Source organism: Schistocerca piceifrons, chromosome 2, assembly GCF_021461385.2.
Source record: "Schistocerca piceifrons isolate TAMUIC-IGC-003096 chromosome 2, iqSchPice1.1, whole genome shotgun sequence".
Classification (NCBI taxonomy): Eukaryota; Metazoa; Arthropoda; class Insecta; order Orthoptera; family Acrididae; genus Schistocerca; species Schistocerca piceifrons.
Window position 1 is genome coordinate 239,189,491 of NC_060139.1, and position 18,330 is coordinate 239,207,820.

At 37.9% G+C, this 18,330-nt stretch overlaps 1 protein-coding gene across 1 annotated transcript in view; it reads right to left on the reverse strand.

Annotated features, from left to right (window-relative positions):
• Positions 1-18,330, reverse strand: part of LOC124777877 (ubiquitin carboxyl-terminal hydrolase 7) — a 224,165-nt gene that overhangs the window by 111,635 nt on the left and 94,200 nt on the right. The window contains exon 11 of the mRNA XM_047253417.1: positions 2,280-2,433. Within this exon, the coding sequence (XP_047109373.1) occupies positions 2,280-2,433 (154 nt within the window). The remainder of the gene's footprint in view (positions 1-2,279; positions 2,434-18,330) is intronic.

Genomic DNA, 18,330 nt, shown 5'->3' on the forward strand with positions numbered 1-18,330 from the left:
ATATAAATGCTGTAACCTATAAGCAAAAATACCCAAACTCAAGCTGAAATAACTACCTGTCTACCACCCAGGACTGAAAGGTATTGCTAGGAACATTGAACTAGGAAATATACTGGAAGCCTAATATTTATTATTTCTATGCTGAATATTTAATGTCACATAGAAATGACTAAATAATAGTAAGCAAGGAATCTTGCCCATTTTACACAAATGAGTTGGATATTAATGAACTAAAAGCTTTTAGTGGACTACTGAATTTGTTAGAGTGTATGACTGCTGCTCATAAAGTTTTGTTATTGTCGGGCTAAGGAGTTACCATTCCATGTGTAGGCTGCCAATAATAAAACACAAGCAGCTGTGTTCGTAGTGATGCTGGAACTGGGAAGAAGCATGGACTGCTGACGAAAGGCTGTGGACACTATCACATGTGGGCCTGTAATATCTCATAGTGACATTTTGCAACAATTAACCTCACATCCAAACTGACAACAGGAATATTGTAATTGATAAATGTAAAACTTAAGATTGTCTGTGTGAGGTACTGCCAACCTGGACAAACAGTGGTCACCAAAATTTATACCTAATCCCAATCATTCAGTGTGTATATTTCTGTCATGGCCATATCGATATAATATAATCCTGAAAAGTATAAGGCAGTTGTATTATTGTCTACGATGCACCATGATCAAAAAATGAGCCCGAACATCGAAAGCTAGACAGAACAAATAATTACTACAACACTAAGGCTGCTGTTGACAGCTTCTATCAACTTTACAGGAATTATTCAGTAGATAGTCATTGATAATATTTTATGCCGTAATTGAATGTTGCTGATATTAATAGTGTCAGTGCCTAGTGGCAGTTTGCAAATTTATTTATTTATTTATTTATTTATTTATTGAAGGAGGGTCCTCACCATGTTAGCCTACATGAAAAACTAGAACAGTTACAGATATTACTGAAAGTTTCTTGTATCATCTGATATCCATATTGTTCAATTGGCCCAACTTTTTCTATGGAGTTTGGTTGTAGCCTTCGAGCTCTGTTGTGCTTCAGTTCTTATGCTTTTCTTTCTTACAATTACACCAAAGTTGGTGGGGAAAATAATGATAGCACAATCCCCCTTTTTTTTACACTGTTAACTGAAGTGGAAAAATTGTGTAATTGTGTGAAATTTTGCTTTCCTCACTGATGGGCTAAATTCAGACAAATGTAAATGTAAAGACAGTATCATATCAGTCCCAGTCTTAGGAAGTACTACCAATCACATTACAAAATTGTCTGAAGAGTCTGAAAAGTACCACAGAGGATGTAACTGCATTACCGCTTTTAAGAAATGACTAAGTCCGATATGCTTTAACGTAATTTTTTCAACATAACTGACTTTGAATTCAAACAGCACAAACTGTGATACACCAAACTTCAAAATATCACAAACAGTGAATAAAGGAAATAAAATGCTTATGTCTAGCTGAATCTGTGTGAGCATGTACTCCGATGTAAAACAACAAGTAACTGCATTAAATAGAAACCAATCTTCCTCCGGTTTTATGTCACCTGCTTTTAGTGTCTTTATCTTGCTATAGAAGAAATGAAATTAAATATTGAAAACAAAATTAAAAACTAAATTCTTCATCTTACATTGAAATATCAGTCCCAAGAGCTGCTTCGGTTAATGGTAATATAAATGAAGGGTAATCATTGAGCAAAGGCTTTGCGTCATCAGGGCATTTGATAATTTTATTGCTAAAATCATGACTACACAAGAATTTAAATATAGAAAGATGAGAAAACACAGGAAGTATTAATTTGCATTCTGCTGTCTCTCCCCCTTTCCACCCTCTCCTCAAAAGTACAAAATGGAACAACATATAGCACAAAAGAAAAAAAAAAAATAGATTAATGTAGAAGCACAACCATACACACAGACAAAAAATGGTATTTCTCACACATACAGTCAACTTTCTCAGAAATGCTACTGAGCAAGGGAGGAATCTAAGTGGTATTCCTTTTCTTGGCAATTCTGTGCAAGAGTGGTGCAAAATATGACCTTATGGTGAACCTAGCATACAATACTAACAAAGCCTAATTCTTTAACTAAAATTTTTAAATATGAAGTAATTTTGCTATTATTGCTTATCAAGCCAAGTGCCTCCACTAAGATGACAGTCATCAAGTAGCTATTACGGAAATTATGTGATAATTTTATGTCTAAATACATATACCATAAAGAACTTTCATCATAACTTCAGCATTACAGATGCTAAAAGATGCCATACCTTTCCATCACCTTTGGGATTTATAAAAACTACATAGTGGCCACCATGATTATCTCCACTATGTACCAGAACTGCATGAAGTGTGTAATCTGCTCTTGTTGGCTCAGGTTGCTGCAAGTATGGCTCAAGACTTATTTTTTCATAGAATTCAAACCTGAAAGATGATGGACTTGTAGTAAATTATTTCTTCACACATTAAAAAAATTAGAATTCCAAGAAGAAGTAAACTAATACTGAAGAAAATTACACTGAAAAATTTTGTCTGAACTGACTCAAGTAACAAGTGGCACTGTTACAAGTAAGGTAAATAAGCAATGAGCCATTGTTTTTAAACTAAAATGCAACCTCTTCACTTATTACATAGATTCACACCTCAGGACTGAACAAGTTTTCATACCACTGTTGTGCATCCCAGGAAGGAAAGGAATGTGAAACTGCAACGGATGAAACTAACAATGAATGTGAATCTTAGTACATTTGAATTATACATTTTATGTGGACCAGACTCATTAGTGAAAGAGAGTAACAGTAGCTGGTACACCCGGAAAAAAGAAAAACTCCCGTCGTCATTTTCATACACACACAATAAAGAACATTTGTCACAGAGCCCCATGCTCTTATTCCTTTATGCATTCACAGTAAGCAAACCAAGAAGCCAGTCAGAGAGGCAGAGAGAACACAAGACAGAATGAACATTTATTTTGCTTGGCAGATTCCTTAGCAAACTGAACACTATTCTCGGTGACAACCAGTTAAAAATATGCTTGGGAATTTGTTTTTATGCACAGTTACTAATGTTTATTTTACACATGCCATGCCATGACATACTGACATACTCAAATGAAATTAACAATAAACATAATAGTTTCTCATTTCAAGATAATGCAAAGTAAAACATACTCAAGGCAATAAATTATGAACAATGCACTCTTCTTTATTTGTGTTAGGAGTTCTTCAAAACAACTAGGAATAAATAAGTAAACAGAAACAATCTACATTCAAAAGTAACATACAACTATATACATAGTTATAAATTACTAAGATATCCCTAGGTGTTTGAGACATTAAACAAACTGCAACCAAGCTGGTTCCATCGGAATTTACACTGCCCACAAAAAAAGTGAAGCACCCTGAAGAGGAGGAGGGAACAAAACTTCACAGGTTGAGAGGGAATGTGATGTTATTGCAGCGATTACAAAATTGAATCAAATTTACAAAGAACTTGGCACTACGGGTCCACTTATTAGTCGGAAGCTGCATCCCCTCTGGCCAGGTTGCATGCACTGATTCAGCTGAGAAGAGTGACACAAAGCTGTTGTATTCTCTCCAGAGGCAAGCTGGCCCACAAGTGTTTTAACTGGTCCTTGATATCCTGGATACTGGCACTGGGACAGAGTTGACATCCGAGCTGGTAACAAACGTTTTATAGGTGACATATCTGAGTGTCTTGCTGGAAACTGGAGTACCTTAATATCACACAGACAGATAATTAGGACAAATTCCATGTGTGGAGAGAACTGTTCTATTGAAATATGCCATCACCATAATGTTGCACAAGAGGTAAATGCATGAGGATGCGGGATTTCCATGATGTACTGTGGCACTGTCAGGTTTCCCTCAATCACTACCACCCATGGCCTGAAGTCACAACTGACGGCTCCCCGTACCACGACATGAGTTGTAACACCATTGTGCCAACATTGAAAGAATGGGACGTCTTCCCAGGTTGCTGCCATATTCACCAATGACAGTCAATCAGAACAATGAAAAATCTTGATTCATTGATGAACACAATGTGATTCAATTTATCAGCAGTCTATGCTTCCTGGTCACAGCACCACTCCAAAAGCAGCCATCTGCATTATGGTGTTAACAGCAGCCTACACTTGGGGCAGTAATTCCAGAGTCCGGCTGCTACTGATCTCTGACCAACAGTGTGGGACGGCAGAATATTGCATGGCAGTCATTGAGGCACATGTGTGAAGAGATTACAATGAGCTCAGTGCACATTACGGCAATCCTCCCCTGTGGTTATCATATTTGTTCAAGCAGAACACAGACAAGTTGCCTGCCCTCACGTTCTCATACAATCCAACCTCTAAAACATGTCTGGATACAGTACGATTTGTCCAGTCGGCCAACTGGAGACCCCTAATGAGGCTCCCTTCAAACTGTCAGGTGCTGATAACATTATCTTACACGAGTGCTCAGCAAGTCCATGTCCTTCACAGTGATCACTTACTGCCCGATGCTGATCGCACCCCTTACGTACGCTACCAGGCCTGGTAACAACACTAAACACGAACACCACCAACGCACTATGGTGGCCATTGTTTCTATCACAAACAATTAGCACTCTAATTATTTAAAGAACATTGATGGTGTGTGTGTGTGTGTGTGTGTGTGTGTGTGTGTGTGTGTGTGTGTGTGTGTGTGTGAGAGAGAGAGAGAGAGAGAGAGAGAGAGAGAGAGAGAGAGAGAGAGAAATTGTACTGATATGCGACTAGGTCTTCTGGGTGCTTCACCTTTTCGTCAGACAGTGTATTATGGCAGTCACGTGTGCCATGGGTACCACAAAAAAGGAGGGAATATATTCTGACAGCTCAGTAGTCCAGATCCAGAAATGCGTGTCCACAGAAATTACATATGCTCGGGGACAAAATGCTTTGGAACAAAATGGCAGTAATGCTTCCCGATATGGTTATCAAGAACAAGCTGGGGCAATTACGAGTGAAAACACTGGAACAATTTGAAGCCCGTATTTATGCACAGTATCTACCATGAACTTTGAGACAAATCTTCGCATCGATCCTTGGAAAGTGGGAGCTTACAAACGAAAGTCCATTGGTTGAAGTACAGGACAAATATACAAGACATGTTAGCGAATTAAATGACTACAACGCCCTGTTTATATGGTTTTCACCCACCACTGCGATAAATGAGAAGCCAAGTGATCACCAACAGAAAACTGGTTGGAGAAGACCAATAATGGCCGACAACATCTCACTCACACAAATTCTGCCTTCTATGTCCAAGCCAAGCAAAACTGTATGGTTACTGATATCTTACTCAGGGGAAATGCCATAGGGTAAAACTAATTGACATTCCATGTCTTAACTCATTTTACAACACTACTTTTGTGATCATATTATCAGACTTAATACATTTTTTATCTACTCTTTTCCTCCTATGCAGTAGTAAATTTAAAAAAAATGAAAGTAGCTGCCAGTGAGTAAATTCTACAACACGAAATGTATCTTATGTAACAAACAGTATAAAATCAACAGCTGGAATATTTATACAGAAATATTGATGCATATTGTCTCAATATTGCCCATAGATTACACCTATTTACATATTAAGTTCCCAAGCAAGAGGGAATCGCCTGGCATTTCATAGATGCTCAATTTTATTCACAATGAGCATATGTAGAGCCCAGTACATGTCTTGTAAAACAAATCCCCATTATCAACATCAATACAAATTTTGAATTATCTGTCGTATCTATACTCAATATACTAAAAAACTGCAAATAATGAACTGTAAATGATATGCAGGGAGTAGTGTATACAGTCTCCACACTTCTTTTCTTCCTCTTTTGTTACTATTTTATGTCCCATTCATAACTACTCATTTTTACTCCCGTTTCTCCTCTCTTTCAACTGTACAAATACAGGTCTTGCCTGGGGATCTATGTTGTGTCAGTATCACTCTAGTATATACTTTGCTTGTCAAGAAAGTTAGAGGACACCTGGCTGTCCAGTTTCATACTCTCTCAGTAGCTTCTGCATTACATTCCAATACTACGTTAGGTAGCTTGGCTTGTTAACTGCTTTGTATCATCTTGTTCTCAATAATTGCAATTGTGGCTGGAAACTATGTGCTGCAGAGCCAAAGCTGTATTAATATTCACAATAAATAGGGCAATGTAAACTGAGGAATGATGAACCATCACAGCTAGCTTTGGAAATGGATATCATTTTTGTCTAACATCCGTTTCTACTCACTGTTCACACTTATTTTGTGCTGTCTTGCAATAAAATGCCACATCTGTTTCAGATGCACGGAAATCTGCATTACAGTGCTAATGAATGGTAAACATCTTTTGATGATGTTTCACCATTATTATCCTGCAGTCACTTTTTACAGTGAGTAATGATTAAAAGTGATAACACCTACAAATATTTTTTCTTCCTATCATAACTGCTTTCATCTTGCATAAATTATGCATATAGGTACTGCTAAAACTGAGCAAATATTGTTGATCAAATAAAACAACCCACACTGTAGAAAACCATGGGAACAATTGTTTCGAAAGAAAAATTAACTTAATAAAAACTAAAATTACAAAGAGACAGTATGACTGGCCAGAGCTTATCATCAAGAAGTGTAATTCTAAGCACTGCTGATGGACATACACAAAAAGGGCAACAAAAAGGGGAGAGGGGAGGGAGGGAGAGGGGGACGAGGAGGGAGGGAGAGGAGGAGAGGAGAGGGAGGGAGAGGGGGGAGGGGAGGGAGACCAACCTAACTTTCAGATCTGTTCGTTCCTTCCTCAGAGCTGAAAGAGGGGTAATTAGGGGAAAGTTACGAAAGAAGGATAGATCAATCTGACATATCTTTGACCACCATGTCCTCACAAGAAATGGTTCTATCTCGACCTGGACTCTGAACGACCTCCTCCTGCTTTCTAACCTCCCCAACCTACCACTCCTTCCACCCTGATTAAGGAGCTAACAACTGACTTAGGTTTTTTCCAACTTTTGTAAGTATGTGTCAGCAGTGCTTATAATTGCACTGCTTGGCCAGACACAGTCTCCTTGGAAATTTAACATACATACTTATCACAGGAAACATGCAACAATGGCTCAATAGAAAACATTGGGGACTATATAAAATATTTGTAGGAAATGTTTAAACAGCTGAAGGAAGAACAACAGTAAAATGATTTAGAGTGATTTAGAAATCATCAATCAGAATACAGAACGTGGAAAATATAAATTAATTTACAGATATTCAAAAATTTAGTAACTTAAATTACTACAGCAGTTACTGGCTGCCTAAGAGCAGCTCATGTTTTACGACCAATTGAATGCGACAAACTAACACTGTTACACACATTCAAGCTGTTACAGTTTCATCGCTGTGTAGCCAATTATCTCTCAAAAAAAAAAGTTGCGTTATCTGTTGTTAGTTTATTGTTTTTCTGCTTTAGCAACATTCTTTTCTTGTTCTTTAAAGGTACAGAACACAAACATCGCATTATTCACAATCCATGAAATTACTTTGCTTCTCTGTCAAAATATGATTTGGGTTGTTGAGTACTGTCCTTATGCCTTTAGGAATTTTAACTAGTTATTTTCAACATCTCCTATGTCATTATTGAATTACGGGTGGATTGCCTTCAATGATCCTTGTGCTAGTCTGTTTGGGTGGCAACCATTGTAATTAACTCTCTTATCAATATTGTGTATTTATTGGTTTGCATTCTGTCATCACGACATTCTAACTTTCGCTCCATCTTCTCAAACAAATTTCTAATACTGTGTGAACTTTGGAAGCAGGACAAGTGAAGCTGAAGGCAGGTTGTTAGTAGTATTTTGGATTGCTCAGTCCATAAGAGCAAACAACTGCTTACAGTCCGTGATTTCATGGTCATTAATTGAGGTTTCAGAAGAATAACAAAGGAAATATACACCTAGAGTTAAGAGTGTCATCACAAAGATCATTACACACACAGGATTCCCAACTCCCAGACAACACATTAACTGTACTTCCAGTTTTGTAATATATGCTATTACTGAAACAGAATGTGACATGAAGAAAAGATGATACTATGTTACAATTTCATATAACACATTATAAACAAGAGCAATACAGATCTCTCAAATAATAAACTGCCAGAATCAATGCATCTGCTCATTCTACTTCAGGATATTTTAAGCCCTTGCTTGTGACAAATGTCTAAGGAATATGACGACACAAAAAACACTGCCATATAAAATCAAAGCATTTTTTTTTTTTTAAAGTGGAGGACTTTTAAGAGACATGAGTCACTTGACATTTTGTTAATAAATTGATGTAAAATTCAATATGGAATATCATTATGTTTTTGTGGATAGTAATATAGCCACCAAAAGGAAAAGGTGTTTATCAGTAGAACTGCCCTTAGGAAAGGGGAATAAGTTGCTGAGCTTTTGGTTCCTCCTCCACAGGAATCCATTTTGTGTTCAGTAGTTGTTACTACATATGGAGATTGTATTTTGGTGCAAGCTTGAGTGATTAGGTATCAGCTGTATGGGCCGTTAATTAAAAATACACAAAACAGAGTATCCAGCCAAAGAATGCAACCATGCAACCAAGAACTTCTTTTCACATATTGTAAGATATGTTGAATGAAGCATCCACTAGAAATGGAAAGAATGGAGAAGCAGATACCCAGCTGCTATGAACTGTTCATTAGTTACTTGGATGTTTCACAATTGCAACTGCTCATAACAATGTAAAACAAACCATTTTACTACAACAACAACACCAACAACAACATACTTTCCCAACAAAAATATGGCAACATGCTGACCATTTACACTCTCTCTCTCTCTCTCTCTCTCTCTCTCTCTCTCTCTCTCTCTCTCTTTTTCCTCTCCTCATTAAACATGTTGAAGATGCTATACCAGCATCCACTGAGGGAAAAGGATGCAACCAACTGCAGGTTGTGACACACATTGGAACAAATGATGCCTGTCATCTGGGCTCCAAAGTCATTCTTGGGTTACTCCAGAGATTGGCAGGGAAGGCTGAGAAGACCAGCCTCATGCGTGGAATTAACGAAGCTCACAATTTGCAGCACTACTGCCAGAACTGATCGTAACTCTTTGGTTCTGAGTCGAGTGGAAGGACTGAACCAGACACTTCGGAAGTTCTATGACAAGGTAGGCTGTGATTTCCTAGACTTGCAACATAGTGCTGAGAATTGTACAGTCCCCCTAAATAGTTCAGGTGTGCACTGCACATCATAAACTGCTAATCAGGTAGCTGACTTTGTGTGGGGGTGCACACAAGGTTTTTTTTTTATTTATTAGGTGACTCTCCATCCAAACCGGATAACGATAGCTGTAGGAAACCCAGAAGTATTAGTGTAAGATCAAAAGAAATGTCTCCCACAGGTGAGAATATTAAAATTCTAACAGTAAATTGCTGAAGCATTCACAACTAAGTGCTAGATTTTGAAGTGTTCATGAAAAGCAGTGAAACTTGAATAATACTACATAAAGAAAGCTGTTGAAACCTGAAACTGATAGCAGTGAGATTTTTGGGGAAAAATTTAAGTGTATACTGTAAGGATAGGCAAATGGGAAATGGAGGTGGTGTATTTGTCCCAGCAGACGAAAAACTCAAATCCACCAACATAGGAACTGAAGCTGCATGTGAGACTGTTTGGCCAATACTCAGTATCAGGCATGGAAGTAAAATGAAATTGGATTTTCCTGTCACCCATGGCTCATCTACTGATGTAACTGAAAATTTCGGAGAAAATCTCAGTTCATTTGTACATAAGTTCTCCAATCATACTGTAGTCATCGGTGGAGACTTCGATTGTGAAAATTACAGTTTTGTCAGTGGTGGGTGTGATAAGAAATCCTACAAAACTTTATTAAATGCCTTCTCTGAAAACTACCTTGAACACATAGTTGGGAAGCCTACCCATGATAGAATCATATTGGATCTAATGGTAACAGACAGACCTGACCTCTTTGAGGATGTCCACACTGAAACTGGTATCAATGACCAAGACTCAGTTGTGGCAACAATCATTACCAAAGTACAAAGGACAATAAAACAAGCAGAAAGGTATACATGCTCAATAAACTAGATTTAAAAAAATCAGCAATGTTATATCTCAATGAGGAAGTTTAAACTTTGACCACAATTTAGGAACATGTAGAAGATATGTACCCTGTAGAACAGTTCATAATGGGACAGGACCTCCATGGAATACAGTCACTATAAAGAAACTTCTAAAGAAACAGAGATTACTGCATTATAGGTGTAAAACAAAGCATACTGCTATGGATGGAGAGATGCTGAATGAAACACATTTGGCTGTTATGAAAGCAATGCCCTCGATGACTACCACAGCATAATACTGCCAAATGACATTCCACAAAATACAAAAAAATTCTGGTTGTACGTAAAGGCTGTTAGCGGCACCAAATTTAGTGTCCAGTGCTTAACGAGACAGGAACTGAAACTGAGGGTACCAAAGCAAAAGGTGAAACGCTTAACTCTGTTTTCAAATGTTCTTTTACAAAGGAAGACCTGGGAGAATTGCCCCAATTTAATCCTCAAACCATCGAAAAGATGAACGAAGTAAATATTAGTGTCAGTGGTGTTGAGAAACAGATGAAACCATTAAAACTTAACAACACTTCTAAGCCAGATGAAATACCTGACAGATTCTATACTGAATTTGCGGCTGAGCTAGCCTCCCTTCTAACTATAAGCTATCATAGATCTCTTAAACGGAAAATGTGCCCAGTTCTTGGAAAAAAGCATGTCACATCCGTCTATTAGAAGAGTAGTAGAAGTGATCCACAAAAGTACCATCCAATACCCTTGACATCGATTTGTTGTTGAATCTCAAAAATATTCTGAGTACGAACATAATGATGTATCTCTATTAGAATGACTTTCTCCATGACAACCAGCACGGATTCTCAAAATATTATAATCATGTAAAACCCAACTCTCAATTTCTCACATGATATACTGAAAGCTTTGGATCTTGCCAACCAGGTAGATGCAGTGTTTCTTGACTTCCGAAAAGCATTTGACTCAGTACCACACCTACGCTTATTGTCAAAAGTGCGATCATATGGGGTAGGGAGGCTACAGCATTTTATCGTGGATGGAGAATCATCGTCAGACGTAGAAGTAACTCTGGGTGTGCCCCAGGGGAATGTGTTGGGACTCTTGTTGTTCGTGTTGTATGTTAATGACCTTGCAAACAATATTAATAGTAAAATCAAGTTTTTTGATTGTGATGCAGTTATCTATAATGAAGTACTATCTGAAAGAAGCTGTATAACTATTCAGTCAGATCTTGATAAGGTTCCAACATGGTGTAGAGATTGGCAACTTGCTCTAAATGTTCAGAAACATAAAATTTTGCACTTCACAAAATGAAAAAACATTGTATCCTATTACTACAATATCAATGAGTCACTGTTGGGATCAGTCAACTCATCCAAATACCTGGGGTAACACTTTGTAAGGGTATAAAATGGAATGATCACACATGTTCGTCAAGGGTAAAACAGGTGGTAGACTTTGGTTTCTTAGTAGAATACTGAGGAAGTGCAATCCGTTTACAAAAGAGATTGCTTATGAATCACTTTTGCGACCCATCCTAGAATATTGCTGAAGTGTGTGGTACGGGTCATACCAGATAGGACTAACAAGTGATACCGAACATATACATAGCAGAGCAGCATGAATAGTCACAGGTTCGTTTAATCTGTGGGAGAGTTGTAAGGGGTCCGTAGGCCCTTACTATAACTTTGCACTCGGCACAGGTCGAGCAATCGATTGTGGCTTGTTGCGAGAGCGAGTGTCGAGATGCGCCAGAGTGGTTGGCGGGAATGGTGTGTGTGTGTGTGTGTGTGTGTGTGTGTGTGTGTGTGTGTGTGTGTGTGTGTGTGTGTGTGGCCATTATTGGAATACAGGGTTTTTAACCGAGAAGGGTGTCTCCATCGCCGTGGTTAGACCCCTAAATAATAAATAAATACTGGGAAAGTGATGAAATTTCTTTATAAAAGTGATCAGTGACTTGCTAGTGCCGATATTTAGTTTCGCGTCTACCGCGCCGGCCTAGCCTTGGATTGCAGTGTTGGATGCAGTTATGGATTAGCGTGTGACAATAATGGCAAATGAAGAAAGCCTGTGCTGAGAGTAGCCGTAATTAGATGTGTATGAAGAAGGCAGCGGCTGTCTCCTTTTTGTGTTTTGAGAAGAATATAAGTTCGTAATTAGTAAAACTGTGTTGGTTTTCCTTATTACCATACATTCAGTATTACAGTATTGAACAGGACGAACTGGAAAGTAACAAATTCCATAGCAGTCAATTCTGATTACCAGCCCCATTGGGTTCATGGTCATGTTATTAATAAATATTGGGCTGCTATTCGATCAGATCAGGTCGGGATAAAAACGGAGGTGTTACAGAGGGTCACAGAGATACTGAAGGAACTGAACTGGAAGACTCTTGAATATAAACGTAAACTATCCCAAGAAAGTCTATTGAAGTTTCAAGATCCGACTTTAACCGATTACTCTAGGGCCATACTACACAGCCCTATGTATCGCTCACACAGGGATCATGAGGATAAGATTAGAATAACTGCTGCAAGTATGGAACAGGAAGAAACCCTAATAACTTATACAATGGGACGTACCCTCTGTCATGCACTTCATAGCGGTTTGCACAATATAGATGAAGATGCTATATATTGTGATTTATACCTAATTAAATTCTTATACTGAATAAAATAATTTCTTAAGCAAACTGATTTCAATTAATATCTGAAGTTAATTTTATTATCTATTAAAATCTTCACATCACGGAGTAAGTGGTCAATGTCTTCTATGGTTTATTATTTCACTCCTCACTGAACTTAAGTGATAGGTAGTGTAAGCCATTTCTCTACCTAGCATTGAACTTATTACTCTCTCTCTCTCTCTCTCTCTCTCTCTCTCTCTCTCTTTTTTTTTTTTTTTGAACTGGCACTGATTGTTGACAAAAACTTCAAAAGCAATACTGAACTATGGGTCTGTTCTAAACCAAGCACTGCATATCAGCCTCATCGCATACTTCTGTGCAAAACACACTTTCCTACCAAATGAAGAATCGCCTCTGAATATGTCAGCGTAAGAAATTAGCAAATGAAAATAGGGAATTTAAATCAACTTTTTGACATCTTCATGTGCAAAATCTACTAGCATCTATAATGCAAAACTTACAGATCTTTGATGTTTATAGTCCATAATTGAGTAACTTCCAGTTCAGGTTCTTATCAATATGAACAGCCACGAATTTTGAATGTGTTTTATCCAACTTCAACAGTAGTTCAATTGCATAGAAACAATTATTAATTTGAAGAACATATTATTTCCATTTCAAAATATTGAACTTTCTCCATTAGCCTTGATTAAAATTAAGACATGAAAAGCTACCATATGGAAAAAAAAGTTTTTAATAATTTAACGCGAAACTGGCAGTTTCTTATGTAATGATGCAAAATTATGCGTTTCCTCCATTCCCTTGAAATAGGTCACAAATATCAGGAAGTAGTTAACTAATATTGGGAACTGATAGATATTTGATACTGAACATGGATCATGACCTTCCCAGAAATCTGAGGTTCACATGTAATCTTAAAATGACCATTTAGTCCCATCAGGAAAAGAAAATAGGGGGGAAATTCATACAGTCACAAATTTTTGTTCAGTAGTGGGTGGAGGAATTAATGTTGATTCTTCAATGAAATGGCTCAACAACAAATATTAAATGTGTGTATCACATCTAAGTGCAGTGAACTATAGTAAGGGATAAACTGGGTTCTCAGAGTGTACCAGGTTTGGGGGGAAAAACTTGAAGTCCTCCACTCTCGTTATGCCACTGCGTCACAAGAAGCTACTATAGGAGCTTTCACAAAAATATTAATATTTGTTCTTAAGCCACTGCATTTAACAGTAATCAGTATTTTTACACCAACTAAAACAATATTTTTAATAAACTTCGATTTTCCATCGCCTGCACGGCAGAAACTATCAGCCATAGACAAACAATTAACATGGTCTTTTTTAGAAGAAAACTTAATGTAGTTCAATTTTGTACTATGAAACAGCCTGTGGTTTTTGAGTAGTTCAAGGAAAATTATCAGGAGAAAGGAAACACACGTTCTACGGATCGGAGCATGGAATGACAGATCCCTCAATCGGGCAGATAGGTTAGAAATTTAAAAAGGGAAATGGATAGGTTAAAGTTAGATATAGTGGGAATTAGTGAAGTTCGGTGGTGGCAGGAGGAACACTACTTCTGGTCAGGTGAATACAGGGTTATAAATACAAAATCAAATAGGGGTAATGCAGGAGTAGGCTTAATAATGAATAAATAGGAATGTGGGTAAGCTACTACAAACAGCATAGTAAACGCCTTATAGTGGCCAAGATAGATACGAAGCCCACGCCTATCACAGTAGTACAAGTTTATATGCCAACTAGCTCCGCAGATGACGAAGAGATTGATGAAATGTATCATGAGATAAAAGAAATTATTCTGATAATGAAGATAGATGAAAATTTAATGGTCATGGGTGACTGGAATTCGATAGTAGGAAAAGGAAGAGAAGGAAACGTAGTAGATGAATATGGAATGGGGGTAAGGAAAGAAAGAGGAAGCCGCCTGGTTGAATTCTGCACAGAGCATAGCTTAATCATAGCTAACACATGGTTTAACATTCATGACAGAAGGTTGTATACATGGAAGAGGCCTGGAGACACTGGAAGGTTGCAGACAGATTGTATAATGGTTAAGACACAGATTTAAGAACCAGGTTTTAAATTGTAAGACATTTCCAGGGGCAGATGTGGACTCCAACCACAATCTATTAATTATGAACTGTAGTTAAAACTGAAGAAACTGCAAAAAGGTAGGAATTTAAGAAGATGGGACCTGGATAAACTGACAGAACCAGAGGTTGTTGAGAGTTTCAGGGAGAGCATTAGGGAACGATTGACAAGAATGGGGGAAAGAAATACAGTAGAAGAAGAATGGGTAGCTTTAAGGGATGAAGTAGTGAAGGCAGCAGAGGATGAAGTAGGTAAAAAGACGAGGGCTAGTAGATATCCTTGGGTAACAGAAGAAATATTGAATTTAACTGATGAAAGTGGAAAATATAAAAATACAGTAAATGAAGCAGGCAATAAGGAATACAAACGTCTCAAAAATGGGATCAACACGAAGTGCAAAATGACTAAGCTGGGATGGCTAGAGGATAATTGTAAGGATGTAGAGGCATATATCATTAGGGGTAAGATAGATACTGCCTACAGGAAAATTATAGATACATTTGGAGAAAAGAGAACCACTTGTATGAATATCAAGAGCTCAGATGGAAAACCAGTTCTACGCAAAGAAGGGAAAGCAGAAAGGTGGAAGGAGTATATAGAGGGTCTATACAAGAGCAATGTACTTGAGGACATGATTATGGAAATGGAGAGGATGTAGATGAAGATGAAATTGGAGGTATGATACTGCGTGAAGAGTGTGTCACAGCACTGAAAGACCTGAGTCGAAACAAGGCCCCGGGAGTAGACAACATTCCATTAGAACTACTGATGGCCTTGCGAGAACCAGTCATGACAAAACTCTACCATCTGGTGAGCAAGATGTATGAGACAGGCGAAATACCCTCAGACGTCAAGGAGAATATAATAATTCCAATCCCAAAGAAAGCCGGTGTTGACAGATGTGAAAATTACTGAACTATGAGTTTAATAAGTCACGGCTGCAAAATACTAATAAGAATTCTTTACAGATGTATGGAAAAACTGGTAGAAGCTAACCTCGGGGAAGTCAGTTTGGATTCCTTAGAAATGTTGGAACCATACGACTTATCTTAGAAGAAAGATTAAGGAAGGGCAAACCTTCATTTCTATCATTTGTTGACTTAGAGAAAACTTTTGAAAATGTTGTCTGGAATACTGTATTTTAAATTCTGAAGATGGCAGGGGTAAAATACAGGGAGCGAAAGGCTATCTACAATTTGATACAGAAACCAGATGGCAGTTATGAGAGTCTAGGGGCATGAAGGGGAAGCAGTGGTTGGGAAGGGAGTGAGACAGGGTTGTAGCCTACCCCAGATGTTATTCAATCTCTATTGAGCAAGCAGTAAAGGGGGGGAAAAAGAAAAAAAAAAAAATCAGAGTAAGTATTAAAATCCATGGAGAAGAAATAAAAACTTTGAGGTTCACCAATGACATTCTAATTCTGTCAGAGACAGCAAAGGACGTGGAAGAGCAGCTGAAAGGAGTGGACACTGTCTTGAAAGGAGGATATAAGATGAACATCAGCAAAAGCAAAACGAGGATAACAGAATGCAGTCGAATTAAATCGGGTGATGTTGCGGGAATTAGATTAGGAAATGAGACACTTAAAGTAGTAAATGAGTTTTGCTATTTGGGGAGCAAAATAACTGATGATGGTCGAAGTAGAGAGTATATAAAATGTAGACTGGCAATGGCAAGGAAAGCGTTTCTGAAGAAGAGAAATTTGTTAACATCGAGTATAGATTTAAGTGTCAGGAAGTCGTTTCTGAATGTATTTATATGGAGTGTATCCATGTATGGAAGTGAAACATGGACAATAAATAGTTTAGACAAGAAGAGAATAGAAGCTTTCAAAATGTGGTGCTACAGAAGAATGCTGAAGATTTGATGGGTAGACCACATAGCTAATGAGGAAGTATTGAAGAGAACTGGGGAGAAGAAGTTTGTGGCACAACTTGACTAGAAGAAGGGATCGGTTGGTAGGACATGTTCCGAGGCATCAAGGGATCACCAATTTAGTATTGGAGGGCAGCGTGGAGGGTAAAAATCGTAGAGGGAGACCAAGAAATGAATACACTAAGCAGATTCAGACTGATGTAGGTTGCAGTAGGTACTGGGAGATGATGAAGCTTGCACAGGCTAGAGTAGCATGGAGAGCTGCATCAAACCAGTCTCAGGACCGAAGACCACAACAAGGAAAATATTTAAAAAACCTTAAAAGCACCCACACCTACTCATTCACACTCCACCAATCAGGATTTTTAGTGTGTTCTTCCCATATCTCCTGTCTACCACTGTACAAAAATATGTGACTATATGAATTTTCCCCTATTTGACCCTTTTCAGTTTCTGTTGACTAGGCTAATTCATTTCCCCTTGGAAATAACTCATCCTAGATGCGACATCAGACAAAAGTAAATTATGGCCAACAAATGCTAATCTGGTAACTGTTTCATTCGCTGATGTCATATTTGCCTTTGGTATGATAAATCATGCCAAAAATATTGCACTTTGAACATATCTTTAATTCAGTGTATCAATTAAACTGTATTTTTGTAGCACACATGTTAATGTACATAAATCCACAGTGCCTTGTCAGTTTGCTTCTATCAACCAATCTCAGAACTGAGTTGATTTTATCATGCGAAAATCACTAGCCAAATATGATAGATTGAAGAATTTAAACAACACTGCATGAGTAGTATGTTAGCTTATGGAATCACATTCATTGGATTTACCACCCGATAACCTTCCAATCTAACCTACAACTCCGGCTACTCTACAGATCACGGTCTTTGCAAATGTCATTCACAAAACAGTAAAAATAATACTGACTGACACACACACACACACACACACACACACACACACACACACACACACACACACACACACACACACACACACACTGAGCAAGTGCCTTGTTGATTTGTTCGTTTGTGAAGCTGAAGTGGCATATTTGGTGGGTTTAGCTTACTACAAAAACAGGTTTTTTCTGCTACACTAAATTAAATCTCTCTTCAAAATGTGTGACTTTTGTTACAACTTCTTGTGCAACAGCATCAGGAAATTTGACACCCGCTGATACTTTCTTTTTTAGCTCTATTCCAAGTTAAGAGTTTGAAGATGGCGTCAGTATTATGAGAAAAGGAATATTTCGGTGATGAAACCAGCAGGTTTTTGAAAACATGAAGAAACAGTTACTTCAAGCAGATGAGAAGGTAAAACCTAACACCACTAGCTTGTACCTTTAAACTAGGCAAATAACACTGATGGTCAAAGATCAATGCAAGTCTGTGTTATGCCCCTAAAATGATGATGATGATGGATGATGATGACAATGCACTCTGATACTATGGTAGAGCCTTAAATTTACATGGAATGGCTAGTCTCAGCAGGGCAGATATTCTGAAGAGACAAATCAGTTCCAAATATATCCGGA